The sequence below is a fragment of the Hyaena hyaena genome, unplaced genomic scaffold (genome assembly GCF_003009895.1).
Source record: "Hyaena hyaena isolate Hyena2069 unplaced genomic scaffold, ASM300989v1 scaffold_713, whole genome shotgun sequence".
NCBI lineage: Eukaryota > Metazoa > Chordata > Mammalia > Carnivora > Hyaenidae > Hyaena > Hyaena hyaena.
Genome location: NW_024081334.1, coordinates 442,836 through 455,969, shown reverse-complemented (window position 1 = coordinate 455,969; position 13,134 = coordinate 442,836). Strand labels below are relative to the sequence as shown.

The window sequence follows — 13,134 nt, the reverse complement described above, 5'->3', positions numbered from 1 at the left end:
TCGGTGGCTGCGCAGCGTCGGCGGGGAGCGCGGGCTGCGGAGAGGCGGGCCTGGCGGAGCGCAGCGACTGGAAGCGCGAGCCGGGGAGGCGGCGGCAGCGGCGGAGACGGGGGCCTCGCGGCTCAGCCCCCGCATCAGAGCAGACCTCCGCGGCGCTCGCCCCTCGCTGAGCCCCACCGCCGAGCCCGCCCCGGGCCGGCGTGCACTGGTCACCAAGGCCCAGGTCGCCGCCGCCGCGGCGCGGTGAGTGCGGGCGGGCGCCCCCGGGCGGGGGCGGGGCGGGACGCTGCGCCCTGTCGGGCCCCGGGCCGCGCGCGGGCCCAGGCGGCGGGCTCGGGCGGCGTCGCTGCCCGGCCGGAAGTGCGGCGCTTTGTGCGGCCGGCCTGGGGCGGCGCCAAGGTCGGGCCGGCGGCTCGGGGTCGCCTGGCGCCCGGGCAGGGGGAACGGCCTGGCGGCACCCGCGGCGGTAACCCAGGCTGTGCTTTGTCCGGTGGGACGGATCTAGCCTCTGGGAGCCCGAGGGAGGCGGAACTGGGCGCGGACTGGTACGCGGGCAGGTGCGGTGTGGGCGGCGGGGGACTGCTACCCAGGTGGCTGGGGAGAGGTGGAGTCAGTGCACAAGAATGTTCTCTGGGCCTTTATAAGGACCGACTTAGATCAGGTCAGGAACACGTATGAAAAATGGGGAAGCAGCAGGGTGTTGTTTTCTGTAACTTAGATTTGGGATTCTTGTGGTTGCAGTCATTTCAAATGTGTAAACTAGTCACCTTGTCTACCCACAAAATAAAAATGATTCTGTTTGCCTGGCAGAAGCTTCGTGTTCGCTCTCCAACTTGAAAGGCTTATTAATTTCTTCAGAAAGGATGTTTCGTGGCCCAATCTGGGTTAACTTTAAAGAGGTGTATCTTTGCAGCAAGTCCACAAACGGTGTTTTTCTTCTGCGTACTCAAGTGTGCGTCTTAATGGGCCGTATGAGTTAATGTTTTATTAAAGTCATACATAAAAATATTCGGGAGTGTTTTTGGCATGCAAGAAAAAATTTTAAGTGAAAAGGTTTGTCTCATTCCCACACCTTAAATTTTCAAGGCTCCTTGTGTAATTTGAGATGATTTTCTCAAATAATTACGTGAAAAAGTTTAAAAGTTTTTTCTGTAGACAATAATAGGGATCCATTTTGCAACTTTGGTAAGTAAAGAAGTAGTGGATTATTTTTGCTTCGACAGCCAATTGGACTTTTTCTAATGCTGAAGCTACTGTAGTGCATCTTGAGGATTTCTCTTAAGCTTTAAAGTGGGCTGGCTTTGGTGGGAGCGTGGTTACTTATCTTTAGTCGTGTTTGTGAGTAGATGGAAGCTAAGGTTTGGTAGCGGTCCTGAAGGCCTTAAGAGTTGGAGACAGCCGAGCCAGCTGCCAGTGCCTTCTGTTGGGTGTCCTTGTGCAGCGATTGCTAAAAGTGTTGAGCAGGTAGCATCCCCTCCTCCTGGCTCCTGACCCTGGAAATAGTGGAAAGATTGGGATATGTGTCTGAGGCAATTACCTGCAACTCAGGAGGAAGCACCATCTGCTGCTGATGCTGCTCCTGCCTTCTTTTCAGGCCCTGATAAATTTGTTAAGATTTTTAGTTACTGTTCTGCTCTACATCTGCCTTCAGCTCATTTCCACTTTAAAAATTGTAATGCCAAAATTCCTTGAATTTTCAAACACTGAGAAAACTGGTAGAGATAGAGGATTAGAATTGGAAAATAAGAATTTATGTGCATTTTAAAATATTTTAATTTTTTATATATTCTGTAGTTTAAAGGGAAGTTTTATTTCTCACATAAACAGCTTCTTTTCCTAGATCAGTTGAGAGCACTTTAAAAATATATTTTTTAATTTATTTCTGAGAGAGAGACAGTATGAGCAGGGGAGGGTCAGAGATAGAGGGAGATACAGAACGTGAAGCAGGCTCCCCAGGCTCTGAGCTAGCTGTCAGCACAGAGCCCAGCGCGGGGCTCGAACCCATGAATGGTGAGCCGAAGTCTGATGCTTAACCGACTGAGCCACCCAGGCTCCCCGAGAGCACTTTTAAAACAATACACCAGTGTAGTAGAGTGATAGTTATTTTTCTTATGCCTGTGTTCCATTGTACAGGTATGTCTTTGAAGTCACCAGTCCTGTGCAGAAATACAAGAATTTCTTCCGATTTCTACCTCAGGAGTGAAGGTAGAGTTTGAGGGAGTTGAAAATTTTCTCCTCTTAAAAAAAAAAAAGTTTATTTTGAGGGAGAATGAGTGTGCACACTTTAAATTTTTTTATATTTGATTAGTTAGATATGAAAGCTGAACCCACTGGCCAATCTTAACATCATCATAACAAGTCAAACTGTTTTAACACTACATGCATCCTCATGTGATAGAATTACTCTGCATCACCTAAGGGGTACTGCTACAAAAAACATTACCGTATGAATCTATAGATCCTATACATCCAACTTCTAGTTTACGGAGAAAATAAAGGAATAGGATGAACAACACCATGGAGCAATCAGACAAACCCAAAAGTTGGGGCATTCTAGAGGACAGTTATTTTTATAACTAAAATCTTTTTACAGTTTTTTTTCAATATAAATCAAAATCCTAACAAAATCCACCTAATGGCTTGTATGTCTAAATCTATTTGAATCTAGATCTGCCCTCCCCACCCCTCTATCTTTTTTTAGACCATTGACTTACTGAAAAAACTGGATCATTTGATTTTTAAAATGCCCTCTTTTAGTTTTTCTGATTGCTTCAGGGTATTGTCCATTCTGTTCCTCCAGTATCTTTGTCTGTAAACTAGAAGTTGAATGTATAGGATCTATAGATTCAGACTGTAGTGTGTTTTGTAGCAGTACCCCTTAGGTGATGCAGAATTAATTTATCACATGAGGATGTATGTAGTATTAAATAGTTTGACTTGTAATGATGATAAGATTGGCCAGTGGGTCCAGCTTTCATATTCACTAATGAATAAATAGAAGTGTTTCAACAATTCTGAGTTACATATTTTTTAACTTTAGTTTGAGAGAGAGAGGGAGAGAATCCCCTCAGGCAGGCTCTGAGCTCTAAGTGCAAAGCCTGGTGCCAGGCTCAGCCTCACAGACTGAGATCATGACCTGAACCAAAAGCAAGAATCACATGCTCAGCTGACTGAGCCACCCAGATGCCCCTAAATTTTGAGTTATATTTTAAATAAATGATAAATGTCTGAGCTTCGTGGTTTTGTTTGTTTGTTTGTTTTAAAGTAAGCTCTGTGCCGAATATGAGGCATAAACTCAACCTAGAGATCAAGAGTCACATGCTCTCCTGACTGAGCCAGTCAGGCGCCTCTCAATTTCATATTCATTGCTGTGAAAAGTTATATTTTTTGTTAGTTCTTCTATTCAATAATATTCAGAAGATACACATAAGCTACCTGTATGCCAACCATTGGTGAAATGCAAGGAGAAAGAGCTAAGAAAATTATTTTCCCTATCCTTGAGGCTCAGAATTTTGGAGGAATCTCAGTTTTTGAATAAGTAACTTAAGAACCTTTTGACATTAATTCACAGACTTCGTCTTTATATTATTCAGGCCTTTTTATTGAATAAGAGAGGGAAGTGCATCATTTTCTTTCATCAATCTTGTTGTATTTTCTAAGCCTGTAATTTTTAATTCATTAAGACTTTTCATTCACTATAGGAAACATTATTAGCCTCTGGGGAAGTAAAAGTGCTTTTAGGAACTATAACTTCTGAGTAGTTTGGAACTTATGCTATTGAGAATTCAAGTGCAATTCTGTACATTTTTAGTGGCAAATGCATAGTAGAACTGTGTTATTGGTTTGCAGTGAGATCCTTATGGCAGGAGAGCTTTATGTTATTCAGTGCTTTCCTGAGTTATTTAAAAATTTTGGCTAGTATTGGGGAGCCTGGGTGGCTCAGTCGGTTGAGTGTCCAGCTTTGGATCAGGTCATGATCTCATGGTTCTTGGGTTCGAGCCCCGCGTCAGGCTCTGTACTGGCAGCTCAGAGCCTGGAACCTGCTTCGGATTCTGTGTCTCTCCCTCTCTCTCTGACCCTCCCCTGCTCACCCTCTCTCTCTCTGTCTCTCAAAAATAAACGAAACATTAAAAATTTTTTTTAAATAAAAATAAAATTTTTGGCTGTTATGAATAATGTTATAAACATTTGTGTACAAATTTTTGTGTGGATGTATGTTTTCATTTCTCTTGAGTATTTACCAAGGTGTAGAATTACCAGGTCATATGGCAAGTTTTGTGTTAAATTGCTATGCTGTTCGTAAGCTTCATTGCCTACTTGAATACATCTCCTATTCAGCCCCACTTCCATAACCATATTTGCTGATTTCCTACAAGTCCAGTTGCCCAATATTCCTGAAGTGCATCTTGCATTTTCTTATTTCTATGACTTTTTGGGATCCTACTTGTTTAGAGCCTGTTGGAAATACCACCTCTATAGTCAAGTTTTTTCTGTACATTCATTTCCCCCCCTCACCTGTTGAATTTTTGTTCTCCTCACCCCCTCAGAACAATTTATTCTTTTATGGTTCTTAATGTGGTTATTACTAGTGTTTGCTGTATATCATCATTATTCATGTCTTTTGTATTTTAGGACTGGGTCGTCCAGTACAATAGCCGTCACGTAGGTGTGACTGTTGAAGTTAAACTAAAATGCAGTTCCTTACGTGTGTGAGCCACATTTCAAGTGTTCACTAGCAAGCCATTAGTGGCTACTTTACATGGACAGAGTACCATATGTTTTCTTCACAGAAAGTTCAATTGGACAGCACCTTCCTCAATTGTAAACTCAGAACTGGGACTGGGACTTGGTGTTTTTTTTTTTTTTTTTTTTTCTCTCTGTGGCCTTTGCATAGTGCTTTGCTTATCTTGAATTCAGTTGAAAAAATGAAATTAGATCCTGGCACTGAATAGAGAAACAGTTTTGGAAAGTATGCACATTCTTGAGAGATCATAGTCGAACTACAGAGATAAATAGCATTTGTGAGGGCTTCCACAATTCTTATGTTGTACATCCACTAAGAATGGGTTAAAAGTGCAGGATAATAGGGATTGGCAGTTGCCAATTTATTTTTTTGCCAGTTTGCTTATTCTTAAACTGTGGGATAAAATACATAATTAATTCTCCTGCTTGCTTTCTGTGCCTTCCTATTATTTTCTCTCATCTATGTTGTAGACATGTACTGTCCATTATGATAGCCTCTAGCCTCAAATGACTATTTAAGTTTAAGTTGAAGGTGCCTGACTGGCTCAGTCAGAGGAGTGTGCAACTCTTGATCTCAGGGTCCTGAGTTCAGGTCTCACTTGAGTATAGAGATTACATAAATAAACAAACTTAAAAAAAATAAATTTGAGTCAGATAAAATTTAAAAATCAGATTCTGCAGTAGCCAAGCCATATTTTGGGTGCTCAGTAGTTACTTTTAGCCAATGGCTGCCATATCGGAAGGCATAGAGAGCATCCTCATAGTTGGAGAGAGTACTGTTGGCCCGTACTGATCTAGACTTATCTCTTAGCTGTAACTGTGGATGTCATGGTAAAGTTGGCACCCGCCTTGTGGTTTAGAAGTTTAAAAAAAAATTAGTTCTTCAGATAATGAGTATCTGAATCACAAATATTCCTCATTTATTCCTAATTTAGACTAGAGCTTATTACAAAGGTTAAGGATGGGAAGGACCTTAATTATTTTTTTGTGTGTTGAGCTGCTTGATTATGAATATGCTACGTGAGTCAGGTAAGCTGAGGCTTTGAGGTAATTTTTGTGGTATGTCTTTGTAATGGAATTTGATACCTAGAGTGTTTGAAAGTGTATGTGTTTTTTTTAGAAAGTCAGCAGGTACTTGCACCTGTTTTGTACTAGACACTGTTATTGTTGCTGAAGGTATTGCAGTAAATAGGACCAAGTCCCTTTCCCTGTCTGTGTGGGGCCACTTTCTATTGGGGATGTGATGAGGGTGTTTTACTAAACAAGTAAATATATGTACGTTTTATTTATTTGTATATTTTTAATTTTTTTTTTTAGCATTTATTTTTTGAGAGAGAGAGCGCTAGAGTGTGAGCAAGGGAGGTACAGAGAGAGAGGGAGACACAGAGTCTGAAGCAGGCTCCAGGCTCTGGGCTGGCTGTCAGCACAGAGCCCGACGTGGGGCTCGAACCCACGAATGGTGAGATCATGACCTTAGCTGAAGTTGGACGCTTAACCGACTGAGCCACCCAGGCGCTCCTACAGTAGACTTTTTAAGAGCAGTTTTAGGTTCACAGTAAAATTGATTGGAAAGTACAGAGAATTCCCTTATACCTGTTGCCTGCCATCCCCCCAACCTGTGCTGTTTTATTTTTAAATTTAAGATCTCCCATAATCCTTACTGCAGTGTAAATCAGTGAGTGACTTACTGGATGATGAATACAGAATAGTATTAATTGAACTCACTTTCAGAATACATTGGGTGATAGAATTCAGAGGAGCTTGCTGAAGATACCAATGAGAATCATGTTTCTATTGAGGAAAGTAAATTCATGGTTGTAGCTGTGTAAGTTGAACTTTACAGGGTAAAGTTTATGAGAAAACATTGGATGGGTTAATAGAGTTGCTGGTTTGTAGCTGATTTGTCTTTTAAGAAAATATATATTTCACCAAAGTTATTTAATAAACAGAAAAGTGCAAAAAGAACACTAACCCCACCCCATCTAGAGACAGCCTCTGTTCATATTTTTATGTTCTCCCAGACCTTTTCTGTTTGTGTTGTATGTATACTACATACTACATGTGGGTGCAGATTTGAGATCATACTAAATAATGCAGCATCGGTCCCTTCCTTTTTTCATATAACATGTGTCAGTCATGTTCTTAAATATTTTAAAAAGTAGCTGTGTAATATTTCATATTCTGAATAGATCTGGTTTACTTAACTATTCTTTGTTACAGGGACATTTAAATTATAAGGACATTTTCTCACTGTTTTAAGCAGGGCCATAGAGCACTTTTTCCCTTAGCTTCCTGTGGACTGAAGAAGCTGTGAAGGAAAGTTTACAGTGTTAGGGGGGTGCTCATCAGGACTTCTGGCCTTTCTTTGCTAAATTGATTGGCAGCAGCTTGAAATGCTTTGGTTTTAGTAGACAATCTGAGGAGGGACTCTTGCTATTTGCTCTTTTGAGACTGATGTTGGAGATAAACTGGAGAAAAAAGTGTTTGGCTAAATCACTGTTCTGTTTTTTTTTTTGTTTTTTTTTTTCCTTTTTAGTTCTTGAAATCATGAATCCTGTTTATAGCCCTGGTTCTTCTGGGGTTCCCTATGCAAATGCCAAAGGAATTGGTTATCCAGGTAAGCCAAGTATTTTGTTTTGTTACAGAACTTTGAACACCCAGTAAATTGCCATGTCACTAAGAATGCTTTGAATTGACAAACCTAGCTCAATGTGAATTACACAAGGAAGAAAATGTTTTGGCTCATGGAACTGAAAAATCAGGAGCTAGGACTGACTGGTCAAAGCTTGATCTGGTGGCTCCAGCAGGTGGTACTGGGATCTAGCTTCTGCCTCCTGGACTCAGCTTCACTTCCTCAGGATTGGCTTAGTGTTGATCATGGGTTACACTTCTCCCCATTGTGGTCTCTCTCTGGTGTTCAGCCCCTCCCAGTAGTATACCTGCTATGAGCCTCTCTGTATCTGCTCTACAGGAACCCTTCCTGGGGCTTCTTGTTCTCTTTTCAGACCAGTCCTGGGGTGTGTTCTGATTGCACTCAGCTTCTGTCCCTGGGCCAAGGAGGAGATTCTACTGATTAATTTAGGTCTTAGGCATATTCTTCCCTTATTGGAGTCAGCTAGTCAAACTTGGGCCTTGAGGGAGGCAGTAAAGCAAATTTGGGGGAGTAGGAGCTGGTTGGTTCAACACAGCAATGATCATCCTAGTTGGTGACATCCAACATGGGATAATTTGATTTTTTTTTAATTTTTAAATTTTATTTATTTTTAATTTTTTTATTTTAGAGAATGCATGTGAGCAGGAGAGGTGGGCAGAGGGGGAGAGAGAAAATCTTACGCAAGCTCTAACCTTAGTGTGGTGCCTAACTCAGGGCTGGATCCCATGACCCTGGGATCATAACCTGAGCCAAAATCAAGAGTCGGTTGCCCAATCCACCAAGCCACCCAGGCACCTCAAGGAGCAATTATTTATAATGTTAAAATTGTTTTGTGGATTTTGATAATATGGTGGAACAGATACCCTTAAAATCCTGTTGCTAAAAAAACTCTAGAAAATTCAGTAAAACATTTAGGGTCGCCTGGGTGGCTCAGTGGGTTTAAGTATCCAACTTCGGCCTAGGTCATGAACTTACGGTTAGTGAGTTCAGGTCTCACTTTGGTTTCTCTCCTGTCAGTGGGAGCCTGTTTCAGATCTTTGTCTCCCTCCCCTGCTTGTGTGCTCTCTCTCAAAAATAAATACTTTATAAAAAACTGAATAAAACATTTTAAAAATAACTGAACTTGGCAGGGTAGTGAGCAAAATATCTGTAGCTAAATATGAAAGTGACATAAAAACCAGTGCATTTGGCCATTGAACTCATAATGAGCTTGTCCTAGGTGCATTTGCTAATTGTTGGTTTTAACAAGCCACATGGGGACAGAAAGTGAGGCCTTAGGCTGTTGTGAGGCTGAGAATTGGGAGTGGCACCCCTCATCAATCTTGTTCCTCCTGAGGGTCATACTCCCAGGGAAGAGGTAGACTAAAACAATTCTTTCACTGGCTCCACCAGGGAATTTTATTTCTGCTTGGGCTCTAGGAAGGGGGAAATCTTTCCTAAGACTTTATAACTAGTCAGGGATGTTGGAGGCTCTACTGTGTATTACTCAAACTTACCAGGGGGTCCATAATTGAGAAACTAACATAAAAAGTGGTCTGCAGCCTGCATTACCCCCAAGCACCTAACAGCAGCAAATGCAGAACTGCTCTAGAGGCATATGTTCACATTCCAGGTTATGTGAGTTTTCCACAAAATTCTGCCTGTTAACAATGCAAGTAAGAGTCACCAGTCATGATGGGGCGCCTGGGTGGCTTAGTCGGTTAAGCGTCCGACTTTCGCTTAGCTCATGATCTCGTGGTTCGTGGGTTCGAGCCCCGCGTCGGGCTCTGTGCTGACTGCCAGCTCAGAGCCTGGAGCCTGTTTCAGAGTCTGTATCTCCCTCTCTCTCTGACCCTCCCCTGCTCACGCTGGCGCTCTCTCCCCTAGAAATAAATAAAAATATTAAAAAAAAAAAAAAGAGTCACCAGTCATGATAGACTGCAGAGGTAGAACATCAAGTAGAAACCACATCACATAAACAAGTTTAGAATAGTTGAAGATCTAAAAGAAAGAATCAGAATATAAGAGGGGAATAAGACACTGAGTAGGGAACATAAGGAACCAAAGGAACTTAAAAAGGAATGCCATTTGAAAAAACATCAGGTTAAATTGCAGGTAAAACACTGCTAAATGGGGGAACCAGGATATCAAATAAGGAAAGCAGGGGAGGGCTATAGGAGAGCAGTTGAGAAATCAAGATGTCAGAATGAGAAGATTTGGAGAGAATTAAGAGCTCCAAAAGGTTGAATAGAGAGACTAGAAGAAAAGGAGTGACAGAATTTTCTGGAATTGATAAAGGGAAATTTAGTAATAAGACTTACTGTCTTTAAGTCATCAGACTAGTTTAAATAGAATGTCAAATAGTTGAGGAGAATCCTAGGTGGATCTGGAGCAAGGGAAATTGGCAAAACTCTGTGGTATTAGTATTGCCTGAGAGTAATAAAACATCGTTGCCTTTCATATTCCAGTTCTGTGCAAGGCACCTAAATTCTGTTCCTGTTCTTTGGTTGGTCAAAAGCAGGGATTGGCACACTTTATGTAAAGGTCCGGATGTAGTATATAATTTAGGCTTTGTGGGTCTCTGTTAAAGCTACACAACTGCGACTTTCCAGAACAAAAGCAGCCATAGACAATAGTGAGTGTGTGTTTCAGTAACACTGGAAACCGCCTCAGTAGGTTTATTTTTTTTTCAAAATAGGAGTGACTCTTCATGTATTTTTTTTCTTGCTTCCTTCTCTCTTGGGACTTACATTTACAAGTGTATTCAATCATTTTACTTTGTGTCTTGTCTTTTGCATCTTTTTTATCTTTTACATTTTTTTCCTCTCTAAGCTTTAATGTGGATATTTTGTACTAATCTGCTTCCATTTCACTAATCTGCTATTTCTTCTCCAGTTAGCTATAAAATACATTTATTGAATTGAATTTTTTCATGAACTCCCATGTTCTCTTTTTTCCAACGTACTAATCACAGCTATTTTAAAGACCTTGTTTGGTGACTGCAGTCTGTGAATCACCTGTGGGTCTGTTTCTGTTGTTAGTTTGTCCCTTTTTGTGTTTGTTTCTCAGCCATGTGGTCCTGTCTCGGCATATCTACTGTTTTTTCATTCAATGTAATACACAGTGTATTAAGAATTGTAGGTGGGCAGTCCCTATCAAAACCTGTCAAACCTATCAAAGTCCCTATCAAACACCAGCATTCTTCACAGAGCTAGAACAAACAATCCTAATTTGTATGAAACCAGAAAAAAACCCCACATAGCCAAAGCTATCCTGAGAAAGAACACTAAGGCTGGAGGCATCACAATTCCGGACTTCAAGATGTATTAGAAAGCTGTAATCATCAAGACAGTATGGTACTGGCATAAGAAGAGACACATAGACACACAGATCAAATGAACAGTATAGGCAACCCAGAAAGGGATCCACGAACATATGGCCAACTAATCTTTTTTTTTCTTTATTGTTTGTTTTTGAGAGAGAGAGAGAGACAGACAGACAGACAGAAAACAAGCAGGGAAGGGATACAGAGAGAGGGAGACACAGAATCTGAAGTAGGCTCCAGACTCTAAGTTGACAGCACAGAGCCCAACATGGGGCTTGAACCCACGAACTGTGAGATTGTGACCTGAGCCAAAGTTGAATGCTCATTGACTGAGCCACCAGGCGCCCCAACTGATCTTTGACAAAGCAGGAAAGAATATCCAATGGAATAAAGGAAGTCTCTTTAGGGGAGCCTGGGTGGCTTAGTCGGTTAAGCGTCCGACTTTCGCTTAGGTCATGATCTCGCGGTTTGTGAGTTCGAGCCCCGCGTCGGGCTCTGTGCTGACTGCCGGCTCAGAGCCTGGAGCCTGTTTCAGTCTGTGACTCCCTCTCTCTCTGACCCTCCCCTGCTCACGCTGTCTCTCTCTCTCCTAGAAATAAATAAAAATATTAAAAAAAAAAAAAAATTAAAGGAAGTCTCTTTAGCAAATGGTGCTGGGAGAACTGGACAGTGACATGCAATAGAATGAACCTGGACCACTTTCTTACATTATACACAAAAACAAATTCAAACTGGATGAAAGATCTAAGACAGGAAGCCATTAAAATCCTAGAGGCGAAAGCAGGCAAAAACCTCTTTGACCTCAGTTGCAGCAGTTTCCTATTCAACATGTTTCCGGAGGCAAGGGAAACAAAAGCAAAAGTGAACTATTGGTACCTCATCAAGATAAAAAGCTTTTGCATGGCAAAGAAAACAATAAGCAAAACTAAAAGGCAGCTGATGAAATGAGAGAAGATATTTGCAAATGGCATCGGATAAAGGGTTAGTATGCAAAATCTGTAAAGAATTTATCAAATTCAACACCCAAAAAACAAATAATCCAGTGAAGAAATGGGCAAAAGACATGAATAGACACTTCTCCAAAGAAAAAATCCAGTTGGCTGACAGACACATGAAAAAATGCTCAACATCACTCATCATCAGGGAAATAAATACAAATCAAAACCACGAGATACCATCTCTCACTTTTCAGAATGGCTAAAATTAACAATTCAGGCAACAACAGATGTTGGCAAGGATGTGGAGAAATAACCCTTTTGCACTGCTGGTGGGAATGCAAACTGGTACAGCCACTCTGGAAAACAGCATGGGAGTTCGTCAGAAAATTAAAAATGGAACTAACCTATGACCCAGCAATTGCACTACTAGGTATTTATCCAGAGGATACAGGATTGCTGATTCGAAGGGGCACGTGGCACCCCAGTGTTACAGCAGTGCTATCGACAGTAGCCAAAGTATGGAAAGAGACCAAATGTCCATCAACTGATGATTGATAAAGAAGATGTGATACGTGTGTGTGTGTGTGTGTGTGTGTGTGTATGTAAATAGGTATAATGGAATACTCAGCAATAAAAAGGAATGAAATCTTGCCGTTTGCAACAACGTGGATGGAACTAGAATGTATTATACTAAACGAAATTAGGGCAAGACAAATATGACTTCCTTCATATGTGGAATTTAAAATACAAAACAGATGAACATGAGAGGGGAAGCAAAAATAATATAGGGAGGGGGACAGACCACAAGAGTCTTAAATACCGAAAACAGGGTTGCTGGAAGGGTTTTGAGTGGGAGGATGGGCTAACTGGCAAGGGGCACTGGGGAGAACACTTGTTGAGATGAGCACTGGGCGTTAAATGTAGGGGATAAATCACTGGATTCTACCCCTGAAGTTATTATTGCACTATATGCTAACTAACTTGGATGTAAATTAAATAAATAAGACTTGTAGGTGATCCAGTTGACGTCTTCCTTTGTGAGGCAGGATAGCATGCTGATTGAGCTTTTTTTTTTCAACCCAGCTTAATTGAAGTATGATTGACAAATAAAAATTACATATATTTAGTTTGTACAGCATGATATTTTTAAAGGTATAAATGATGATTTAATATATGTATACACTGTGAAATAATTATCTTAATTGAGTACCTTCAAATGTCATCACATTTGGAGATTAGAGTTTGAACATACAAATTTTGGAGGGGACACAAACCTTCAGTTCATAGCATGCCCCCACACCAACATGTCCATATATTCTCATGTCTCTTTCTGTTACACAAAAGGTAATGGACACAGATGGAATTAGAAGTGGGCATTTTGGGGGGAAGGATAACACTTGAGAAAGATCTAATGAAGAGGAAGCAGAATGAGGTAGAGAGCTTCAGGACTGTGCTACAGTTGCTGAAGTCTTAACCAGCTCTTGGGAGAGCCATGA

The 13,134-nt window shown here is 41.2% G+C and overlaps 1 protein-coding gene across 4 annotated transcripts in view; it reads left to right on the top strand.

Annotated features, from left to right (window-relative positions):
* FAM168B (family with sequence similarity 168 member B) overlaps window positions 1-13,134 on the top strand; it is a 37,776-nt gene continuing 24,642 nt past the window's right edge. For 2 of the 4 annotated variants that reach the window (XM_039217641.1, XM_039217638.1), the window contains exons 1-2: window positions 1-243; window positions 7,280-7,360. In XM_039217641.1, the coding sequence (XP_039073572.1) occupies window positions 7,291-7,360 (70 nt within the window). In that variant the 5' untranslated portion in view covers window positions 1-243; window positions 7,280-7,290. Of the gene's footprint in view, window positions 244-407; window positions 558-7,279; window positions 7,361-13,134 lie in introns of those variants that run through there. The other 2 variants (XM_039217639.1, XM_039217640.1) reach the window with 2 other exon arrangements.